General features: G+C 38.2%; 1 protein-coding gene across 1 annotated transcript in view; it reads left to right on the plus strand.

Moving 5' to 3' along the window:
- The window catches only part of IDE (insulin degrading enzyme), a 75,816-nt gene extending 61,624 nt beyond the window's left edge, over positions 1-14,192 (plus strand). Inside the window, exons 20-25 of the mRNA XM_067300076.1 lie at positions 918-1,085; positions 4,010-4,282; positions 6,654-6,715; positions 8,353-8,425; positions 10,365-10,432; positions 11,510-14,192. Of these exons, the coding sequence (XP_067156177.1) occupies positions 918-1,085; positions 4,010-4,282; positions 6,654-6,715; positions 8,353-8,425; positions 10,365-10,432; positions 11,510-11,605 (740 nt within the window). The 3' untranslated portion in view covers positions 11,606-14,192. The remainder of the gene's footprint in view (positions 1-917; positions 1,086-4,009; positions 4,283-6,653; positions 6,716-8,352; positions 8,426-10,364; positions 10,433-11,509) is intronic.
- Positions 14,193-24,862: the final 10,670 nt, after the last annotated feature.

A 24,862-nucleotide genomic window follows, 5' to 3' on the forward strand; every position in this document is an offset into this window, starting at 1 on the left:
GGTATACTTGAAAATGAATTCAGTTTTATTTTTAATCTGCGTATGTAAGTTGGATCTCAGTCCTAATTCACTCTGTATGATTTATGGAAATAAGAGCCCTGTCCCATTCTGTGCAACACTATTATACACATTTGAATAAGCGTTATTCTTTAAGACCAGATTTCAGTATTAATTGAGCATTCAGTGAAGGATTGTCCAAAACAACTCTTGCTTATTGTGCTAAATACAAAGCTATTACCCAAATAACTTTAATGTTTGTAATATCAGTTCTTTTGGTGTCATAGTGTTTTTATGTTATTTTACTTCTATTGTGCAAAAAATGTTATATTTAAGGAATGAGGCATGGGGAGTCCCTGAGAGTTGCACAGGAGTGATGACATATGTAGCTCTACAGCCAAAATCAATTACCTTTTGATGATCATTAGCCTGTGGAAATTACCATATACCAAAGAAGCTCTTGATATTAAATGCTGAATTGTTTTTAATGTTCATAAGCATTTCTGACAAATTATCTTTAAAACTATTTATATGGTAGAGGCAATGCAGAATTCCATTCCAGTTCCAAAAATATTTACTTGAAGAGAATCAGCCAATTTAGACTCCATATCCAGTGAGTGCAGATGCTTGAGTTCATTATACCTGAGAAGGGGTATCTGGCATGTCTTTTTGTGAAGACCCTTTTGTTTGTAATTCACTTGCTCATATGTGCAAGCTCTGACATTTTGACATGCTAAAATAATCTTTTCTTTGTTTCATGAAAAACCCACTTGATCTGTTAGTGGAAATTGTGCTTTAAGGGTCCCAAGCCATTTATTATAATTCCATTCCTCCTGTGATAGACCATTATCTTTCTAACACTGGATAATGAGTATGTATTTTTTTTTTTTAACTGAAGTTGGTTTAACTTTGTTTTTTAGGAGGTTGGTTTGTCTATCAACAGAGAAATGAAGTTCATAACAATTGTGGAATTGAAATATATTACCAGACAGACATGCAGAGCACCTCTGAGAATATGTTTTTGGAGCTCTTTTGTCAAATTATCTCAGAACCGTGCTTCAATACTCTGCGCACCAAGGAACAGTTAGGTAAGTTTTCCCAGAGTTGGTGGTGACCATGTGTGTGTATATACTCAAGTGCACACACGCTCACGCACTTACATGGGTAGACGTGATGAGGTATTCTTTCCCTGCTTAGTGAATGTCATTTAAAGGACACTTGGTAAACACAAATTTTAACTGCTGATGACTCAAAAGAATGTTACTGTTCGCATATGCTAAATTGAGAAGAAGCAAGCATAATTTTTAAGATCATATGTGAAGTATCTGAAATCAGCTCTACTTTAAAAAAAATGTGATTACTATGCAGAAAATTTCATATCTGCAGTTGTAAAAAAGGAGATTAGGTCAATTTCCTAAATTTTAGGAAATCTTCTGAAAGAATCATTAACAGTTAAGTCTCTTCTGCTCGCAGTCCCACTTTCAGCTGCACTAGAGGGTTCACAAGCCCTAGCTTAGGAATACTCCTGTATGGGTAATGGTAAGCTGCAATGTTGACCAAGTCCTAAATACACTTTGGGCTTATTAAGAATACAGGTGTTCACCAGAAAGTACAAATAATCATTACCTGAACCAGTAAGACTGAAAACTAGTAAGGTTAACCCAAATAGGATAACAGGAGAGACAGAGACTTTGCGTGACAATTAGCATGATTGAGATTTAAGGAATACAATTTTTTTAAAGGATGAGAGGCAGGAGAATAAGAAAGGAGGTTGCCTTGTAAATCAAGATTGTTTATAGCCTAATATCCAGGAGTCCTGTTTAAATTCTCAGTATGATGACTAAAAGGAAAAAGAACATGGGTACCATTATGGTGTTATGAACTACCAGAAAAGTCAGGCAGATTAGTCTTTTTGTGAGCAACAAGTAGAGAGAGCCACATCACACTGAGCATGGGGATTTTAACTCTCTAGATATCTGTTGAAAAAAGGGCAGGACCCAGGTTACTTAGCAGGTTTTCGGAATATGTTGGTGGCAGGTTTTGTATAGAAGCTGGACATAGCAACTGAAGCGTGGGAGAGAGGGAAGGACCAGCAAGGAAGAACTGTTTGAGTGTATGAATATGGACCAGCATGCCATGACTGCCAAATTATAGAGTTCACACCTCTCAGGAGAGAAGACAGCAATAATACAAGCAGCCTTCAGTAAAGTCAGTGGAACTGTTATTAAGATCTGTGAGAAAGCTAAGGAAAAAAGGAGTTCAAGAGTTAGCAGTCTATTAAACTGTGGAGGAAGTAACAAAGACTCGTTCAATAAATACTTCAGCAGTAAGGGAAAGACCAAGGAAAAGAAAAGTTGTCAATGGTATGAAAAGGTCAAAATGTTTCAGGACAGTTTTGTTAGTTTTCACTTAAAATGTCAACAGTGATGAGGTGGTTTCCAAAATAAGTACCAGTGATCAAAGTCCAGGGGCTCACCTTTGACCAGGAAAAGAACAGATTAAAAATTATTCAGGCAAGTTAAAAGATTTTAAATAGTTTAGGCATGATCAACTCTATATTTAAAGGATGAAATCCTGAAACCAGAACTGTTAAAACTGAGAATTTGCAGTGGATAGGTGAGGTACTGAAAGACTAAAGAAGGTTAAATGCTATACTTATCCTTAAAAAAGGAAAGAAGAGCAGGGAACTTACAGATCAGTCAGCTTGATTCTGATTCCTGGAAAAATGTGGAACAAATTATGAAACCTGTTCTAAATATATAGGAGATAACTGAAAAATGGTTTCTGGACAAAACAGGTCAAACTAACTTCATTTTTTTTATACAGAGTTTGGCTGTATGGGTGGAAGTGGTGATGTCATATGTCTAGTTTTTAATAGCATGACAGTCGCATAACGTTCTCTAACAAGCTAGAGGAAGATAGTCCAGATGGAACTGCTACATGTTTGGATAAAAGACTGGTTGGAAAGTTATGACTGGAGAGTTGTTAAGAATAGTTCATTAGAAAAATAACATTCTACAGAGCCGTATTGCGGTCCAATACTATTTAGTATTTTCATAAAAAATCTGGATAATAGACGTGAATATACTTACTAAATCTTCAGATAATACTAAGCTAGGAGAGACTGCAAGTGTGTGGGAGGGCAAAATTAGAATTCAAAATTAGTTTGACATTTTGGAGACATGACTTGAATGAAGAAAAGATGCTGTTCAGCAGGAACAATTTTGCAGGAATGATCAACTGCACAGACACAAGATGAGGAGCAAGTGGCTAGATAGCACTTACGTTGAAAACAATCTATAGGGTACAGTGGATCAGATGCAGAACATGAATCAACAGTGTCATGCTGCTGTGGAAAAGGCGTGCTGGGATGTATAAAAGGGAGCTTCCAAAGATGCACAAAATAATCTTTCTGTACTATTCAGGTAAGGCTTTTGAACACAAGAGCATCAAGGAATGATGTGTAAAACATCATTTAGAAAACTGAAATATGGTGGTTTTGTTTTTAAAGGGGGAAAGAAGATTGAAGAAAGGCTCAAGTATTCATATATGCCAAAGTTGCAACAAAAAAGAATGCTTTCTTTTCATCTAGTTGATAAAATGAGAAATAGTGGTCTTACATTGCAGCAAAGGGAATTCAGATTAAACATTATGGAAAATAATAGTAAGTTTCTAACATTGAGAGTAGTGGAGCACTAGAATATAGCCTAATTCTTGGTTGTTTAATACTGATGACAAATTTCCTTTTGTTCTTTCTTAGTATACCTCATCTCCTCCTCACCTCTCTCCTCAACTGATAATTTACTTCAAAGAAATAGAGGAAAGAAGTTTTTTAAAAATAAAGTGGCATATTTTGAAACACTGCATTATTTTGTTCATAATGCAGAACTATATCTAGTATAAAATTGCATTCCTAACAAACATGCCATGCTTGGCAAACTCAGTGCTGAAACAAGAGTGGTGGTTGTAGTTGTTGTTGTTTTTAATCTGTGACTATTTTTGTTTTGCCAAGGTTACATTGTGTTCAGTGGTCCACGTCGGGCAAATGGCATACAAGGACTGCGATTTATTATCCAATCTGAAAAGCCACCACACTATTTAGAAAGCAGAGTTGAAGCCTTCTTAAAAACTATGGAAAAGTGCATAGAAGATATGACAGAAGAGGCCTTCCAAAAACACATCCAAGCTTTAGCAATTCGTCGTCTAGACAAACCAAAGAAGTTGTCTGCAGAATGCACTAAATACTGGGGAGAGATAATTTCCCAGCAGTATAATTTTGACAGAGGTAAGAAAAATTATAATTATTTTAAAGGTAGAAATACAAACTGCAAAACCAAGTGCTAAAATATGCTACTGACTTTTTTGACAGAAATGTTTATTTAAAATTTAACAACTAAAATTTTGTGCATTTTGCTAAATCACTCATTGCTGAAAATTGCACAGAAGTGTTTCCAAGATTTTTTTTAGGGCACAGTGTGTAATTTGAAAGTTGACAGGAAAAAAAACAGCATCTGATTTTTGTTTTTAAGAAAAATGACAGTGACATTTAAGCTATATTTCTGTTAACTTCAGTCAGGGTAGGATTTCGTGCTGTATGTTATGAACTACATATAGAAAATGCTTAAAATATTTTGGAGTTCTTAGTAGGGCAGTAATGAATGCCTCTGCTGAAAGAAAGGCTAAACAGTGGATGATATGCTTAAAAAATGTTCAGTTTTCCTAGTGGTCATGGGCGAGTATTTTAAAGTTCCACAGCTGCTCTGGACTCCAGAGCGAGGAACGCTGAGCGCCATAGTCCGACTGCGCTTGGGGCTGTGCCGAATGCGAGTGCAGCCCCTGGGTACAACCTGAACTTTGACTTGGTCCGTTTTATGTGCTGCTTGCGACTTGTGTTCTCCTGGCTCCGGCTCTCCTTCTGCCCGGAGGCATGACCCCACTTGGGGAGCCTGTGCTCCCTGTGTCGCAGGGGCCGCTAGCATCGGAGGATAGCGCTGTTCCCTGGCACTCGCCCTGTCGTAGCGGGTAGCGGATGCTTCCCTGACCTTCTGCTCTTTCCCTTAAGGCTCAGTGAGACATAGAGCAGGTCAAGGATTGGAAGTGGTTTGGATGTAGGTGGCTTTTATGTGTTGATGTTGCATGAGCTCAGATTTCTTACGTGGTGTTTGGACACTTGTATTGTACATGTGCCTAAAGCCTGGCTGAGATGCATTCGAATATACTTTGTCATTCCTGACGGTGCACCCAGTAATACGAACCCCGTTCACCTGCCCATTGCGTGGTCTGTGGGGGCAGCAGAAGGGAAACCGCGGCAGAGGCAACAGCAGGCACCTGCACTAGCACATGATCTGTCTCAGGTGACAGGAGGCCTAGAAGAAACATTAATTTTTTAAAACCTTGATACTTTAAAGGTTATAAGCTCATAAAGACTGATTAGGATCCAACTTGTAGAGTTCTTTGTGAAAATGGATTGAAAATTTTTTACGTTGATAGCATGATACTGTGTTCTTACATACTATTAAAGTTGTATTTTTCTCCTTTTCACCAATGTTCGGAGATTTTTAAACCAGAATATTGAGGTATATAAGAAATATTCTGAGCAAGGTTTTATTTTGTATTACTAAATAATACATTTTGAAACAAAACTAAGTTGATTCTTACCATAAAGATACAAAATTCCTAAAAGGTAATGAGTAAGACTTTGAAATCTAATTTTTATTTTGTTCACTATTTGCTTTATTAAAAAGTTTTCCAAAAGAAAAAAACAATTTGATACTTTATAAATGAATTTTAGTTTGTAACACAAAAATTCCCATTTCTGTTTTAGGTATAGATCAGCTTTGCGTCACGCTTTCGTGTCTCAGCTCTTATTCACAGCTGCAATTTTCAATCTCCCATGCATAATAAACTTCCTACATAAAATTCACTCTGTATCCTGTAACTTCTCTTTTGCTTTCCATGCGCAGTAATGGCCTTTCACATGGCAAATACAGTCTTTTTTGTAGGCAGTGACTAACTGTGAACTGCTTTAATAATGAAGAATTTTGAATTGTCATCTAGCTTGGTCTCAAGAGAATGACAGCTACTGACACGAAGATTTCATGCCTGAGTATGAGGTGGTGTGAAAACTCTGACCCCTCCAGTACTTTTTTGTTTCTGATGAAACAGTTTTACGTAGCTAGGGAGACACATTGTTCCCAGATATCTTAAAGGTGATTATTCCTTATCATGTGTGCTATAGCCAGCTACTCTTCCTTGCATTTATCATTAAAAATCTTCATGCCATCTTCCTAACTGTGAAGGAGAGCTATCTATCATCAGTTTGCATGATAAAGGTGTAACATGGATTTGAAGATATTATACAGAAGTAGGCATATTTTTTTTATCTACTGAATAGATACAGTCTGATCAGTATTCTTCAAACATTTATTTTTTTAGTAAGTCCAATCAGATGGACATATTTTGTGTAATTTTTTCCTAAGCTTCCAGTGACACTTTGAGTGATACAAGTAGTAGCTTGTAAGTTAAGAATGCAAAGCATATCATTTGCAGTCAATTGCAGCATCTGGATTTGGAAGCAAAATGCTTTCAAATAAGTAGTGTGCTAATAACCAGCTAGGATTTGCAGACTTGTTTTAATTTTTACTTTTGTTGTGCAGATAACATTGAAGTGGCTTATCTAAAGACCCTGACCAAGGACGATATCATACAGTTCTACAAGGTAAGTTAGTCATGTAGTTAAAGTATTATTCACAAAGAGATGTATATGTACTAGGTATTACTTGTGTGAACTATGAGAGTATATACTTATGCTTGTTGTGGGTAGGTAATACGATTGATGCACATACCTTAATAATCATTTTGTTTACTGAATCTTCCTTAGTTTAATGGAAACTAGCATAAGGCAAGAATGGTGTAAAGGGATTTTTTTTTTTTCCTTCTTACCAGCTGTTGTTCTCTTCTTGTCTCATTTATCTTTCCTTTGTGAATAGAAATTATGCTTCTATGTGACTTTCTGACCCAGTTTAGCGAAGGTTGCAAATTTATTCTTTTTTTTTCCTTGAACCAGTAGATGATTCAGCATATTTTGTCTGCATGAACTGTGAATGAAAAAGATATTTTTAAAGCTTTCCACACTGCAAATCAATACATTTCTTGTTCCTCTTATGCAGAACAAAGGAACAACATAATGATGCAATAATCATATATTGCAGCTCAGTGTGAAATTGTTAGATAGATGTCTAATATGAGCAGCTGAAATACTGGGACAGGCGGGAGGAAGTGGTTCACTAAAAAAAAAAAAATTAATTGGGCCTTATTCTTTCTGTTTTGCACCAAATTTCAAATGCAGTGATAATTCAGAGTGTTGCAAAGTGGTGTTTTACTACTTCTGGAGCAGCTAATAGTTCAGGGAAATACTGTGGAAAAATACTGTGGCTGCCTTTGGAACTTTGTATGGAAAAATTTCTACCCATGAAGAAGCATGGTGTGTGTATGTGTCTGGGGGGGTATATACAATATGTGTGTGTGTGTGCGTATTATATATGCACGCATATAGTAATGGTGTATATATACACATATAGTTATATGTACATATACATATGTGTACCTATATAGTTGTGTGTGTGAATGTCTTCAAAATTGTTTCTCTTTCGTACTCTGTCTTTGTCCTTTTCACTAGCCAGGGTCATTCTCATATAACCTTCTATTTTGAGATTTAATCTTCCTGTTAAAACGGGTTACAACTTAAATGGCACAGTGAACACTAATGTTTTTCAGAGTATGATAACATGGGGGAAGATGTGCAGCAGATATAAACTTAGTAAATGGAATTTCAGTAGCTGTTGTTTAATAACTGATAATTTGAACAAGTATCCACATTCTGTTTTTGTAGGTATCTACTCTTACTGTTTTGTTTTTTATATATATATGTGCTAATGCAAAATGCATGATTATCCAGTGTTGCAGAGCAGAAATAATTGGCTGGGTGGGTGAACTGGTCCAGCTGTGTTTAATATTTGTGTTCAGGGTGATGTGCTTCCAGAAGGCTAGTAGGGTTTGGAAACTGCAGAGATTTTGGTTGCATACCTGATATTGCAACAGTTAATGGCTTCATTTCTGTTATTTCTGGGACTTTTTTGTGTACCAAATGCTACATGAATTTCTTAGGCAACTTGGTTCTAAAATGATTCAAATAACTGTATGGGTGATCTTTAATAATATTTTAAGGGACATTCCAAAATTTGCCCTCATTTTAAAACTTAAAATTTAATTGCTGTCATCCTTTTACTGTTTTATAAACATAATCTGTGAGTGTTACCCCACACCTGAAAGAATTGATAATGTTGTCTACTGTAGGTGCTGTTAGCAATAGATGCTCCCAGGAGACACAAGGTATCAGTACATGTTCTTGCAAGGGAAATGGATTCCTGTAAGTATTGTACTGAATATAATATTTAATCAATTCCTGTTCAAGCAGTCATAGTTAAAGACAGCCATGTTACATGGTATAAATACAATGCACTGCATATATAACTTTTAGAGGAAAAAATACTTCTTTATAGGTTTTCTTCACATGGGTGCTTCAAAATTTTTAATTGACATTCGTGGCCAAGTTTTTCAGCCTTCCTGAAATATACTGATGTTAAAATGATATATCTTAAAATGTAGTGCTTCTTTTCTCAAGAGGATATTTTAAAATAAACATAAAACATTCCTGCTGGGGAAAAACAAAATTAAGATTTGTGGTATCAATGTAATTTATTTATTTTTTCCTGACAAACAGTGAATGTCTGCAAGTTATTATTCAAACACCTTCAAAAAAACCCCCCTAAGAATATCAAATATATTTAAACTTGAGAAAGTCAAAGTTTATTTAGGCTTTATTTTCAAGTAATCTAGATTAGTTGTGCATTGTAAACCATGTTACTCCGTTCTAAAGTTCAAGAAGGAAAACTTTAAAAATGTTTATGTTTTAATGTAAATAAACTAAGAGGAAAAACTTCTATGCTGTTTTGTGCAGATTTTTCACCAGTTTATAATGGACCTAAATTCCAGTGTGTAACTTGTTGTAAAACCAAGGATGGTAACGGTTTGTCTGTAGAATAGAAAGAAGCAGATACTTGTGTGCCTGTCATGAGACTCCCCCCAGTGTCAGAATGACTGATTTTATGGTACCATGGAAGTCACAATTCTGCAGCTGTGTAAGGAAGACTTATTTTAAAAATATCTGACCAGTTTTCATGACTGATCATAGCTGAGCAGAAATAGCTCTAATACTTTGCCTAGCTAGAGAAAACATTTTTAAAATGTAAAAACTAAATTCCCAGAATGGCTTGTGCTTGGAAGGATAACTTCCTGAGAGGAGGGTGAGTATGGGAGATGGGCTAAAAACTGGCAACTCTACAGACATTATAGCAGGGTATTCTGTCCTGCTCTCTCCACACATTCCCCAGCGCCAAAGCATTTAATCTGGTGTGTGGCCTCTTTCCTGCCATCACAAGGAAATGGGTACTTTCATGCATTTCCAGTGAATCCTAATAAGCATTCTTGGAAACAAATGCAGGTGCTCAGCCTCTAAAGAATAACACACAGGAGGATGTCTAAAAGTCTTCTGGAGAAGAACCCTTCTTCATGGAGGCAGATGCACCGTTTCCCCTAAGAGTGGAAAAAGAGTGGAAGCAGGAGAGTAGAGAATGGGGATTTAGGAAGGAGAAACACTTGAACTCCCCGTGTGAGTGTCAGGGTTGAAATTTGAGGATGAAAGTAAAAGGGAGGCTTAAGGAATTTAAGACTAGGAATTCTGTGGGACAGGGAGACTGAATGCAAGGAAAAGTTTGGGGTGGTCTGGAGTTAGGGGATGCATGGGGACAGGCAGGGAAGGTTGGGGGTCGCTAAAGAGTTTGGTACATGGGGTATCCCACCCTGCCTTCATAGGTGTATCCTACCAGAAAATTCTAGTATAATTCTAGAAAATGTTGTGAATACGGATGTGCTATTGTTGCATTGCCATTGTTGCATATACCATGGGCATTTACTACTGTTCACATAATTTGTACTGAAAAACAGTTCAAGTATTCATTGCTCAGTGAATTAGCGGTTTTTTATTTCTACGTTCTCTTTGTGTGCAAGTAAAATTAATAAAAGCCACTACTCCTCAACACATGGTCTCAAGTCAAATCTTGGATTAGTCTATTTGAATTTCTAAAGACAACTGTGGAGGTCAAGTCAAAATCTTCAGAAAATGTTATTTATAGATATAATAAAATTAATAATCTGTACTTTCTGTACATATCTGTCTTATAAGAGTTCATATGTATACGGTATTAATTAAATTATGGTCCTAAATTAATTTTGATAATGTTAAATAGGCCCCGTTGTTGGAGAATTTCCATGCCAAAATGATGTGAACCTGGCACCAGCACCACCACTACCACAGGTAAAACTGCAGTAGCATTGAAGGAACTGTAGTAGCATTAAAGAAAAGGTTATAGGGAGAAAGTACAAACTTCTTTAAATTCATACTGGTGCAGGTTGATGTTTCAGCTCTTTTACACGTGCGTTGTCATCCTCAATAATGGCAGGTTTTTTCCTGACTTTTTTTTTTTTCTTTTTAACTTGAATAGTCTCTCCTGTTGCCTTTGTTCCTATTATTCCATTGAAATAAAAGCTAATGGAAATAAGTAACTCTACTGAGTATCTACACTATGGAATAAAGTGCAGCTAATTATTGTATGAAAATACTGAGTGTATATGATAGGATATATTACGTGCCAAGAGAAGGCTGCATATGCATCAACAAATTTATCATCTTTGTTTAAAAAAAAAAAAAAAAAAAAAGCCGGTCTTTATCCTAAGGCCTGAAATACTAATGCAAATTCCTGTCATTGTGTTACCTGTGGAGGAAGCAATTTGCCAACTTCTATTCACACAAGTATTACAGATTTCACTGTGATGCTTTGTGTGTGAGTGGAGATAATAGCTAATAGCACGGGGCCCTTACTGAACCTTAAATGAATTTGCTTGGAAGGATGGTAACATTTGTGCCAATAGGTAATTACCTATGTTCTTCTTCCCTTTTTAAAAAATGTTATTTTGAAATAATCACAGTGGAAGTATAATAACTCGTCAAACTGCTACTGTTTTTATGATCTTAACGCTGGCATTCAAAGGATAGCTGATATGTTCTGAAATAGAATTCATAAATGAAAAGGCAAAGTAGTTGAACTTTGTATTTACTGAATACTTGCCATTATTAATAATGCAATTACTGCATTATAGATACTGTTGTAAATTGTCCAGAGTAAATACAAAACCATGTACTTCCTAAGCAATAAAACTATATTTTAGAAGATTCCATAATAATGAATGGGGATCACTTATACTGCAGAAAAGAGAACAAGAAAGATGTGTTTATGTGTGGCTGTAGCAAAAGTTAAATCTTAAAGTGAGGATTTTCCCACTTTTCTGATTCAAGATATTGAGCAGACTTTTTCTTGCATACGCTTCTTTGCAGCCAAGTGTGATTGAAAATATGACAGAATTCAAGCGCAGTCTGCCACTCTTTCCACTGGTGAAACCACATATCAATTTCATGGCTGCAAAACTGTGAAGAACCCCAATGGATGAAGAAATGCAAATGATCAGTACTGACATGATTTTAAGGGATTTCATGATGAACAAAATTATTAAAGATTATTAGGATAAATGGTTCTGTCCATTATGAAAATCCCAAATATGTTCTTGGTTCATTCAACATTAACTGTGTGTTAGGGATAGAGAGTATAGAAAAATCAGTTGTGGTCATGTGTCATTTATATTACAGAAAGCCTGTTGAAAACCAAAATCAACTGAAACAATAAAAAACTTGTAGATGCAGTATATTTTTAAAATAGTATATCCCTTTAAATTTTCATTTTGATAAGCCTCCAGAATAAACAAATTTTGCTTGTAATATCCATATCCTTCTTGAAAAACACCATTTAGTAGCCCAATAATAATCTTATTGGGGGCCGAAAGGGGGAGAAAAGTAGGTCCTTTGGGGTTGGGGGTCAACAATTTTTCATAAAAAGAGAGACTTTCACGTTTTTGGAAAGTGACATGTTGAATGATACTTTTTTAATTGATCCTTAATGCAACCAACATATTTTCTATTTAAGTTTTATGAAGACCAACGGGGTAAACAGGAAATTTGACAACACAGTAATAAGTGAGGGAATTGTCTTAACAAGAGTAACTGAAGATACTGGCATGATTTTAATCTTTCTATACAAACTTTGGGACATTTTATATTCAAACTAGTAAAATGCTGGAAACGCTTTGTTAGTCCATCTTATTTCTGTTACCAGAAGTGTTGTCCTAGTCTCCTGATATTGTAAACATCCTGTTCAGTTTGTCAGGGTTACTCTGAATTGTTGCCATTTGGTGTATAAAATATTTTATTTGATGTCATTCTTGTTTTCCGTTGCTCATACATTATGAAAGTTCTCCATCGGCACATTTTGCCTTATTTGTTATTAGGTCTCGGTCCAGCAAAGCACTTACTAGTGCAAATAACTTTAAGCGCGCATTAGTTCTTGACTTAAGAACAGATGAAGTCAAATCCGGGGCCCTTTAATGAATCAGTGGAGTTCTTGCAATACGTCTGTGTGAGTCCTGTTTGTGCCCGCAGCCAGCGTTGGGGACGGTGCAGGACCTGGCTGGCAGTACTGCTACAGCACACTACTCGCTTCAGGTTACATCACAAGATGTTGCTTCCCAGTTCTTTTAAGAAGGCTGCGCAAAACTGAGAAAGATCAAGAATTATGTTGAAATATTATACGTATATATTTCATAATTTAGTAAAAATGGTAAAACAATATATTATGTCTAGTCTTCACTGAGCTGCTCGCTTCTGCCGATTATTGTTCTGCTTGAGACAGCAAATCAGGATAAAGTCTTCAAACAGAAAAAGGTAAGGGAGCATCTTAGTAATTACTAACCTCTTTTACATTTTAATGCATATAATTAACTGTCGTTATTCAGACAGGATAGAGTATGCAAAGCACTGAAGATACAAAACCTGCTCATGTGAGCCTTTACTCTCAGGGGTGTTGCTGAGAGTTTGCTTCCTATTAAAAGAACCTGAAACTAAGGGCCCTGATCTCACATGCGTGGTGTCTTCCGTCAGGATCCTGGTATCTTCGATAGGGCTGTTCTTGTCATCGCAATCAGTATTCTCATTTACACTGATTCTGAAGCCAATTTAAATGGGCACTTGACAGGATTAGGGCTTTTCTTTGTGTTTCTATGAGAGTCTCTTTTAATTGAGTAAATACAGTGCATTTAAAAGTTGTTTCAAAGGTTAACAATACATATATTTCAACATCTTTTTAATAAATTTGATGCTAGTTTGTGATGTAACCTGTTGCCAGTGAAGGCCACTAACATTTTTTGTAGCCTAAGGAAAAAATTTTAGGCATAGTATAAACAAAAACAGTACTGGGGTCTCTGTTCACCACATTTTTCATGGATCCTTCACATGTAATGGGCTTTTTACCCTCTTGCATTTGCTTTTGTTTATAATTTTCTTTTAGTAAAAGTATTTGTATTATATATATTAAAAGTTCTGACAACATATTATAAAAATATATATTTTGGGACTTAGTATTTAAACATACCACTCTTATGGTGAATAAAATGAAATTGCTTCTGTCATATGTAAAAATAAATATATATATATATTCATGAAAGTACGATGAACTCTAATTTTAACAAATTATATGAATAAATTGGAACTACAGTGCATTTAACACAAACTCACAAATCGTGTTTTCCAGAGGAAAAATGTAGAATTTTAAAATTCTGTGAGGGGATATGGAAACCCATGCTTTAATTGCTTTTAAGTGTTCTCCAGCATTTTACAGTTTCTGAGTTTGATATAGCAGTAAATTTTGATAAACTCAGGCATACTAATGGGTTCATTTTAATGAATCCAAAGCTGCAGTGTCTACAAGCAATAAAAAACTACCTAGAATACACTGTAATTCAGTTTTAGTGCTTGTTAATTAGTTTATGTAAGAAACCATAAATTATTATTACATAACTGTAATTTTGCAAGTGCTATTTTGAGCAGTTTATGTGGAATTGGGTGCATGTGACACAGCCAGTATGACAGAGTGCTAGAGTTATTCTGTTTACAATAAACAATCTGAATTTAACCTTTGGAGTTCTTAATTTGTTTTATTTTAACTTTTTGCATACTGGTAATGTTACATCTATCAGCCTGTGCATTTTTTATCATTATTTTTAATCATGAATTGCTAAGCCGCAGTTGCTTGGACTAGTTAGGCTGGATAAGACTGCTGTATAGTGTTTCTGTTCACTCCTTGGAAGTTTCAGAGGACAGTTGCTTCCCTGTGTGACACCCCACGTCTTGTAGACAGATCAGCTTTGTTGCTGAGTGTATGAGAATTTTATAAAATAAAGGTGGACAGGATTTTTTTTTTTTTTAATTATCAAATCTAAAATTGTAAATTCAGAGCATCCCTGCAGTCTAACTTAAACTTACTCAGTGCAGCTTTACAGCGTTTGCTTTTGAGAAATTATTTTCTCTGGTAGTTTTCTTTGTTTTACGCACACCACAAGATTACTTTCAGAAAGCTTAGCAATAAATATGATTGTTAGGACGGTCGATAGTGTGAACTCTGGCAGCCTAAAGTTATAAATGAGCCTGCGCTTCTGCTGTTGTAATGGGGCTCCTTGAAGTAGCATCTTACTTTTGGCAAGGTAAAAAAAAGAATGATTTTGTCCCTGGCGTTGGGAAGAGTGGTTGGAAATCTCAGCAGAGGAATAAAATGCCTGGCATACTCAGCTAGGAAATGATTTGTCCCTAACATTAGGGCTCTCTTTCTCCCCTCTGATTGTTAGGGATGGTATAAATCTTGAAACATTGGCTTTATTATCTTTTGCAAAAAATCAAGCTACCCAGATTTGCTTAGTCAGATTGTCACTGTTAGCCGTAGAGATAGCTGAGCTTTTTCAGGATGTCATTTAAGTGCTTAGGCTTGAAGAGTTCTTGCTAATAATGTGTTCCACAGTGTAAATATGTGTTGTGTGGAAAAAGCATTACCTACCTTTTTAAATTCATTTATTATTTTCTAGCTCTTGTTATAACACAAGATCAGCGGAATATTAGTCTACCTTCTCTCTACCATTTAACTGTTTGATATGCTTTTGTTACAGCTCCATTGTAAAGTGCAAAATCCTAATCTACATCTTTCTTCATATGTTTTTGCCCTGTTTTTTCTATAGCTGACCATTGAACTGATACTATTGTCAACAGTGATGCCTGGGTCCTTTCCTTCAGCTGACAGTAATTTGTTATCCAACAAATCCAAAATCCAACTCTGAAATACTTATTTTCAAGTCAGTTTATTATTGTTACTGCATGGCACAAAACACAAGGTACCTCCTATACTATTTTGAAGGAAGGAAGAGATCAGGGACTCAGGCACCTTTCTTAACTTTCATGTAATTTTATAAGAAGCCTTGCCTATGTAGATTCTGCTGGAAGACTTTTATCTGAAACATTTCAGAGTGCACATACTATTTGAAGAAGATGCTCATGAGTTAGAGCATGTGTTGTTGGTAAAATACAATATCAATAGTATGTGAAATCTGAATTAGAAATCAAAAGAAGAAAGTACGTATAAGGCCAAGGGCCCAGCAGAACTGGAAAATGTCACAACGAAACCAACTTACTTGAGCTCAAGCATCTAAATAGAATCAAATATTTAAAATATTTACAATTTTTTAAATTAATACTTTTAAGCCTCTTCAAGGCTATTAACTAAAAGCAAAACACATTAAAGGATGTAGACACTCCAGTGCTGAGCATTTTTTATCTTTTAGGAATCCCTCTTCTGTGATGCAATGCAAAATCCTGAACTAGAGCCCTTGCCTGTTTGTGCAATGCATGAGCAAAGATACGCACCTCCGAGTTGGTATGTTGAGCAAGGAGCTGACTAGGCTAGCCGGTGGGACACTCCAGTGAGAGGGGTGCAAGTTTAAATTCTGCTTCTTTCTGAGGACCTTTCTGTGCATTAGAAAGACATGCTGAAGTCTTGTGCTTCAAATTTCCCTTACAGCTTTTCCCTATCTGCTAGGCTTCCCTTTCAAGAAGGGAGCTAGAAGTTGTGGTGCTCTTCTAGTGACTGCCAAAATTATGTGAACTTTTCACTGAAGTAGCAGCTGGAACTCAGGACCCTCTTCCAACACGCACACATGCACACACACACATGCGCGCACACACACAACTGGATGTCCCTGGTACATCCAGGCTCATATATGCACATATTCTGGTACTGAACACTTACTCCGCAAAATCAGAATAGGAGGGAACAAGGTGGGTCCCCAGCCTCCGTTACTGCTCTCCTGGGAGGTGGGGAAATGGCCTAGAGAAAATCCTAGCAGAAGAAGGAACCGAATCCATTTTTTCTGTAACTTGCACTAACCATTGAGCTGTGGTGTAGAAGAATGTGCTTTTTATGTGGAAATCTGATGTAAAGGATGAGCTCCTGTGATGAGAGAGGTAGAAGAATACCTGCTTGTGAACCCCAAGGAGATGTAGGTGGGAGACAAATACTAACATACTCAACATTGTTAAGGCCGAGTCATTTCAGGGCACGTGCAAAAATGGTATTCAGGGAAATCTAATATAGCAAATGTGGGTGCATACAAATGTTAGTGACAGCTGAGTGTGGGCTTTGAAGATCTAAATTTTCGATGCAATGCCTTTTAGTGGACACAGCTCTTAAAATGTGCTTTATAGCTATTAAAGCGATGTGCTTGACAGGAAATGCTGGAGCTGGTTTAAAACATCAGGAACTTGTAAACATTTCACAGCAGTATTGCTCAGAAATGGTTCACTTGGTATTTTTCAAACTTTTCAACTTGCTTTGGAATGAAATAAATTTAGCTTGATAGAGGTTTCAACCCAAGTGAATATTTGCACATGAGTGTAAAAGCCAGGAAGGGTCACAATAGATTGATACCTGCAACTTGGAGTCAGTGAGCTCTCAAACAGTTTAGCATTTCCCTACTTTATCTCTTTGTCATTACAGTAACTTTTAGCCCGGTAATACTTGTGCATTTCAAGCCTCCTGCAGTCCTGGAAAAAAGTGTTTCTCAAGAACACTTAATCCAAATAAAATTCTGTGTTTCAATGGTGAGATAGCAGTATCATTCACTGGTGTTAAGGCTGAAACTTAAAGAATCAAAAAAAATCTGTGCCAATAATAATTCCCCAATTTGCAGATTTGATTAATATTTATTTCCAGATAAAATTTTAGGAAAAAAAGTAATTGTGATAATTTTGCAGCATTGAATGTGTTTTAGGAAGACAATAGTCTGTACTTATAACTGGATCAGGCATCTCCACAAGCTGATCGTTTAATTTTAATACTCCTTGTGTCGTCTTCAAAGGCAGAGGCAACTGCTGTTCATCTCTCGCTACGTGCAGGTCTCTGTGACCCAGGAGAGATGACCAGGCTACTCCCATTGTCATGTCAGCTAAAAGTGTCATTGATGGTGTCCTGTTAGCACGTGGACCAGGTGTGGGCTGCACGCATGTTCTAGGATATTTTTTCCATGATTAGAATTTATCTGGATGGAGCCTGGTAAGTTTTACCCATCAAATTATACAAAGATGACACCTAGAATATGTCTAAGCCTGGAGAGCCACACTGGACTGCCACTGAAGCTCAGCAAAGTGGGTGGTTTAAGCAAGTAGAACTATTTTGGAAAGAATCTGAAAACAGGTGCTACTCAGCCACAACAGGAGACTGAACTGATCTGCTGTTGTATGTGCAATATGACTTACACTGCTGTGAATAACCTAATAAATATGTACATTATGCAGCCTTTTCCTGGAAGTATGCATATTTACGAGTGGAATAGCTTGTAGGCTCTGTGTAGCTTGAAGGATGCATATACAAAGAATGCTTGTAGTCTGGATTTCCCACTTGAACGTAAATGTCAATAATCATTAAAGTGTTATGAATGTTAAAATACAGAAGATTGTATTAAGCTCAATGTATACAAAATGTAGAGTGAGCTGGGGTGCTTGCCCACACCGTGAGCCGCATAATGAAAATAATTTTGAAATGGAAGATAATGCATATAAGTTGAAAGCAACTAGTTGCATGCCATTTTGCACTTCTTGTCTGATATCATGTCCATTTGTCACGTCATTATGTATAAATTCCTGTGAAAAGGGGTCATGTGTTATGTTTGTAAGCTATCAATGCACAACTGTGGCACTGTATAGCTAATATTAGGCTGTTTAAAAGTTGTATTAAGTAACAGAGAGTGTAATACAAGACCTCCTTTCAGGACACGTTCAGTATCTGAACAGCCTACGTTTCTTTGAGCTTTGAAAGCAACAAATAGGTAGCAGAATCTCTCATTACTTCTATTAACACTACATTGTCTACTAAACAGGAAAAAAAAAATGCAGTTAAGATCATTTGGACATTAAATCCTAACTAAATATTTAAACTGGCCTGACTACTTGGAGTAAATGTGTTGCCCTGTAGTATCTTGGTAGCCCTAGATTATGGAATATTTATATTTTACAATGGTTTTGGCATAAGCTGTGACCAATCATTTAAAATAACTTGAAATGCTTTTGGGACAGCTTAATAATCCTGGTACTCTTGTAACACATTCAGTTTGTTTTTTTTTCAAATTGAGATCCAGATTAGCATCTGTCATGCACAGAAAGAACATTAAATCCAGGCAAAATCCTACTGGTTTCAGACTTTGCTGGATTGAGATTTATTTTAGCATTGGTATCACAGAGATCTTGGTAACAGAGATCCCAAAGGGGCTGCCTTGCTCTTCCACAGGAGTCACCGTACACCATCTAAATTTGTAAAGTATTAATTTACAATATAACTAACACTTTTTTCTTAAGCTAAAGTAAATAATACACCTTCTCAAAACTGTGTGGAAAGATTTGTGTGTGATTGCCCAGCAACTCAGGAAGAATTGTTTAGAAAATTAACTGCAACATAAAAATAAAGCTGTGTAGATTTATGCGTACAATTAAATAAGGCTGTAAGGGATAGTACAGTCAGTAAGCTTGAACTGTTATTACTTATTCTGCCGGCAATTTCTGGTTCACTGAAGATGCTGAGGTGCCTTCATATGTGATGCCGGAAATGTCCTGGCAACAGCAGTGTGCACAGTCCTGGGCAGACTGTCGGTAGACTCACTGGTACTGCAAGAGATGCTGCACGACTTGGAGAGACGTCATGAGAACAGATAGCACTGTGGTATCCACAGACTGCGAGCAGCTCTTCCAGACAAAAAGAGCTGAATTTGTAATATTTCTTCCTGGTTCTCAAAGTACAGGAATGGCTAAAGGGATCAGGAGAGAGAAGGGTTACCCATTTTTGCTGGCCCCTTGTAATCTCAGCTGCATTGGCTAAATAGTAAATTTCTGTTCTGAGCAGCAACTACAAATCAGTCTCCTTACTCAACAGTTCTTCCCTTTTGTTCAATTTAGTATCAAGTGTTGCTACTTTTTCCCTGTTAGAAAGAAAATTTAATTATATCTTATCTTTTGCAGTATTTATAGTAGTGTTTCTAACCAGTTACCTGTGCATATGGATATGGATGTACATATATATCTGAAAATTACATGCCACATCTAGCCCCTGATCTTTGGATTGAACCAAATAACAGAACTGGGTGTTATATTTATGGTGATGCAAGAGAACAAAAGACCGCAAGTTTGATTTTTGGTCCCATGCTGAGTCTTTAGAGCTGGCACTTTCCAAACTATTTTTGACCTAGAAAGACAAGTAGAAGTGATTTATTTGATAGTAAATATTGAGCTTTATTGTGCCAATTTTACAGTAATTTTAAAGAGTAGGATTGTATGTTTAATTTGCAGAGGAATGTTCAGATTTATGACGTAGTCATGAATATTCAATAATTACTTCTTACTGTTTGACCAATTTGGGTAAGGGAAGACCAAGAAAGGAAGAATTAATTTTTAGGTTTTATTTGCTATTTCAAAGTTCAAAGAAAATTTGCTATGCAAGAAATCAAATTTCATAGCTTAATTTATAGAAAGTGTTGAATTTTTTTTAACAGCTATATTTTAATTTCTTTTAAATGTAAAGCTTAATTTTCATTGCTTGGAAAACAGTGTGTTCATCTGAATAAAAATGTCAGCTTAAAAGATTCACCATGAAACAAGACTTTTCCTTCACACTGTAATTAAAATTCTTCTTGGTGCTATCTGATACACCATTTGCTGTTATTCCCTATAATAATGTGAAGAGTTGTGCATCTCATCTCTGTGCATGAAGATGATTTTCTTCATTCTGATGAGGAAAATCGTGTTTGTACAATTCTAAGGATAGAACGTAAAAAGAACTTTAAATGCTTAATCTGAGATAATAAATCACTTTTAAATCACAGAAATTGTCCAGATGTCTATTTTATAAGTAGCGAGACCACATGTAATCTTTATCTTCACAGCTTTGCCATCTTGTTGTGTGTCCTGTGTCCTAACCTGACTGCTTTCCTCAAGCCCTTCCTTTTGTGTTACCGGCACTGCCCTCGTGCTCAGCTGCATCAGCAGTCAGTTACGTTAAAGTGGAGTAAACGTTTTTATAAAAATGTTGCTTGTCTGGGGGCCTTGCTAAAGTGTCTCGTACAACACGCAGTTACTGAAGATTTTCATGCATTTTCACGTTTAATTCATGTTATGCCTGTTTTGGCACCCAAGGCGGGTCTGTGGCTGGAATTTTGTCTGTGGATTATTTGGGTGCAGCTCAGCGTACCCGCGGGGTGGTGCGGCAGCTCGCGCGTCGGGCGGCGGTTCTGCCTCCGTGGAGTCGGGCCTATTTCGTGCGCAGCGAGCGTAAGAGCATCCGCGTCGCTGCCCGGGCGAGTGGGCGCTGGGGGCCGGCGGCGAGAGGCTCCGTGACGGGAGGCCTCGGCCGATCTATTTTTTGGGGGGGTCCTGACTTAACTGGGGGCTGATTTGCAGCGGCACCCGGCATGGCAGCTCCAGCCCGTGCGTTGAAGGTGTGACTGATGCCATACCTGTGACCCTGGTGGGGGAAAAACAACAAAACTCGGGTGATGGGGGTCGTGGATGGAGCTGCCCGGCCCCTGCGGCACACGGCCGGGCCCGCAGCCCCCGCTGGGGCGTTGGGGTGGTAAAGCGCCTGGGCACCCCGGTCATGGGCACCACGGAAACTGGTAATTTTGCCTCCGGAGCACGTTTCAAAGAGAGCGAAACGCAGGGGCTCGTCGGAAAATACCGGCCGTCGTGTCTATGAGAGAGGAAGAGCAGCCTGAGCCTTCGTTACGGACTGCGGGAGAAGAAGGTGCCGCGGCAGCAGCCTGCGCCCGCGCCGCCCCGGCGCCGGCCTGCGCCACCCTCCGGGACGCCTCTGCGCCCCGCAGCGGGGGCTCCTTGCCCCGCGTCCCGCTGCCGGCCCTCGCCAGGCGCCGGCGGCTTTCCGGTTGCTGCGCGGAAGAGAGGCCTGGTTTGCACGCTGCAAGCATGAACTGCTCAGCCCGTTCCCTCCAGTTCTGTCACACAGCAAAAGCTCTGGTTTGACTTAAGGGTAAATGCGAGGCACTGTGGTTGAAAGAGAGAGAAAATGGAGAAGGGGCTCTGAATCAGCTGATTTGTATTTAAGGGCTTTATTCTGCTGGCTCTGCCTTTCTAAAAATACAAATATTTATTTCCTGGTTAGGAGAAATAAGATATAAATGATACTCTGGCAAGAAGTGCATGAAATCAGACAGCTGAATAAATTCTGCTCTTCAGACCCGTAAGCTTGACAGGAACATTGCAGAAGTATTGCACGTTCTTGACTTGAGAGAAATCTTGTGCGTTAGAAACATATCCCTCTGAAGACTGATCCGAACTTTTGAGCTTTCAATTGAATAATTGCTCTGTGAGATTTGAAATATTTTGAATTATTTAAATTCCCATTCACTGTAATTGAATAACATTGCAGCTGGTGATTTTAAATGTTGTTGAATTAATTATGACATTTTGTTAAATTCCCTTTTGTCTTTGCTTATGTCGGTTTTTTTATTTCAAAGAGGGCCTCAGCTAAAGCAGAAAGCGTATCACCCCACTACAGAGGAGAGATGAGTCAGAGATCCGCCAGCCTGGATGGCCTCAGCCCCCCGTACGCCTCCTAACCACCGGGAGGCAAGGCTGAAGGGATGGTGCTTGCGTAGTGAAGAGCTGCACTCTGCAAGCTAAAGCTTCCTTGCTAAGCGCTGTTCTTCTGACCTTGTCTGCCGTCGCCTTTCAGGGAGAGTCAGATCCACATACGCATAGCTGTAATAAATTCTCTAAAGCTAGCAACGGAGAAAAAGGTAAATTCGCGTAGGCAAATGGGGGTGAGTCCAAAGGTGAGGGTTTTGAGACGGCTCTATCAATCATCTCGTGGCTCTCCTGAGAACAGCAGATGCACATCTCCACCCGCCTCCTCAGCCACCCACCCCGTGCTGCTGGGCCAGCCGAAGAGTTCATCTGACCCCACAGTGAGACGGCGCAGGGAGCTAAACTTATTTCAGTAAACCAAGACATCTAAAACGGGCTTTCTGCTAAATTAGCTCCATGAATCAGCTCACAGTGCCAGTGTCAGGAGCTGGGAGAGAGGAAATGAAAAACTGCTGCCAAAAAAGCAATACAAGCCATCACATTGGCTCAGTTAAAGCCATGCCCTTAGCCTAAGGAGATTTATAGGAAGTCTGATATGATGCTGCATACACTATGAAAAGACTAGAGCCATCTGTTGCTTCAGCCTTGTAAATCTAAAGGTTCCTTAAATGTTAATAATAGCTTACTTGCTTAAATAGGAACAATGTCTGAGTAATGGCGTTAGCCCTGCATTTACACCCCATATATGACTTAGAAACAGCAGAGTGAAATCTGTACCCAAATGGCTGCTTTTGAAGCTGAACTACCAGGTTGCCCAAGGGGCCTTTTGCAGGCAGCGGTGCCGTCCTGCCCGAGGCGCCCGTGCCGCGAGCGGAGCGGGTGCTGCCAGCCCCGAGCCCGTCCCGCAGGCGCTGCCGCCTGAGCGCAGGCACAGCCCTTTCGGCCAGAGCTGGTTCAAACCGCGGTGCCTCCCACCGCAGACATTGTGAATGCCTGAGATACGTCCCGTCTCCAAAAAGCAACCCAACCATGCTACCCGTATTAAAAGAAGAAAGGGCTGCAACCATGACTGAGAATAACTGAGAATAATTTTCTGATAACAGGCCTGTCAAAGCCTTTTTAGGATGCTGGATTTCGGTCTGAAACACTTCAAGTCTAAGCTGAAAGCAGCTTCTTCCCTTGCCTGTACCCCAAAGCTTATTTTTATGTCATCCCTCTAACTTTATTTTTCTCTGCCATAATTCAGAGCAGGCTTTATATGGGAACGGAGTAACTGTCAGCTTGGAAGAGGTACCCAGCTCCTTCTGTATATCATGGGGTTTAGAAGGCGAGTGCGTTGTTGTCCCAAAACGGAGAGCTGTATACCTATACATGGAAAGAGAAAAGATTTGTGTCTTCCAGTTTCTTGCCATCCCCTACTCTTGTAAGGAGTAGTCCAAGTTTAATTTCAGTATTTGGTGTTCACTTTCTGTGTTAGTTATGCTAAGTAAGTGGTACACTAACTCCTTCAATACACTACACGGGTGCTCTTTTTTACTTGGCCTACCTATGTCTGATGTTATATTTGATTAATTTTGGATTCTGAGAGAGTTATTGCTCTAGTATACATCTCCCTGAGACACTAGTTTTTAATTTAAAAGGCAAATGCATTTGTTTTGTTACTGCATTCTTGTCAGCGGTTTACTACGTGGGAACAAAATTTATTTCTTACGGATCAGACAAATGGTTCTTGCATATTTTTATATATCCTTTTAGATGCTGCTCATTAAACTTGAAACACCTTTTGATGAGAAAGCAAATCAATGGGCTAAACAGTAATTATCTCCTACAAATCACTGTTCTTGACAGAATAAGGCATGTTTACCATTTATTCACCCGTGCTTGCTGGCAGCCACTTCATGATAAAACAGAATGCTGTTTTTTCAAGGTACAATTCAAAGATAAGCAGTTCTTTAGGCAGAACTTCAAGAGTTTGATATGAAAGTTTTAAGCAAAAAGAAAAGTGAATATATATTTCTGAGCTTAGAAAAAAAGGCTCAGGCTGAAACCAAGAACAATTAATTACAAACCTCTACTGGAAAAAAATCAGTGCATGCTCATCACCTTGATGCTTGCAGGCAGATTAAAAAATAATAATAATAATCTCAGCTCAACCACAGGTGCCCACATGAGGGAAAAAAGCAATCTTCCCCCAGGATTTCAGTCTCCGGACTAACCGCCACCTGCTGTCTTTTGAGAGAGAAGTTATCCCCGGAACGCTGCACTTGCATTGTGTCTCATGTATACGTCAAGGCTTAACACAGGACAAAAACATCTTGAATTTAGCAGAAGTACCAATTCAGATAAGTACAGGCTCAGCTGCTGCTAAATTGGCAATTATAACTAGATAGTCTCCACTCCCCCGCCATCATCATCGTCAGCGCTGGAAGTTTTGCCTCAATTCAGCAAGTATTCTGTTTTGTAAGCTTTCATTTGTCTTCCGTTTGACAGCTTACAGTGATTTTGTTCAGCTGTACTGGTAAACTGCAGTAAATGGAAGAGCTCCAACCACCAGAAGTGTAAGAGAGGGATTAGCCAAAATCTACAATTCCTACATAGTTGGAAAATGGGAAGATTAACTATAAAAGAAGGACTGAAGCAGAACATAAGATCAGATCATCTTCCTAAATACCGCACGTG

This window comes from Apteryx mantelli, chromosome 7, assembly GCF_036417845.1.
Source record: "Apteryx mantelli isolate bAptMan1 chromosome 7, bAptMan1.hap1, whole genome shotgun sequence".
NCBI lineage: Eukaryota > Metazoa > Chordata > Aves > Apterygiformes > Apterygidae > Apteryx > Apteryx mantelli.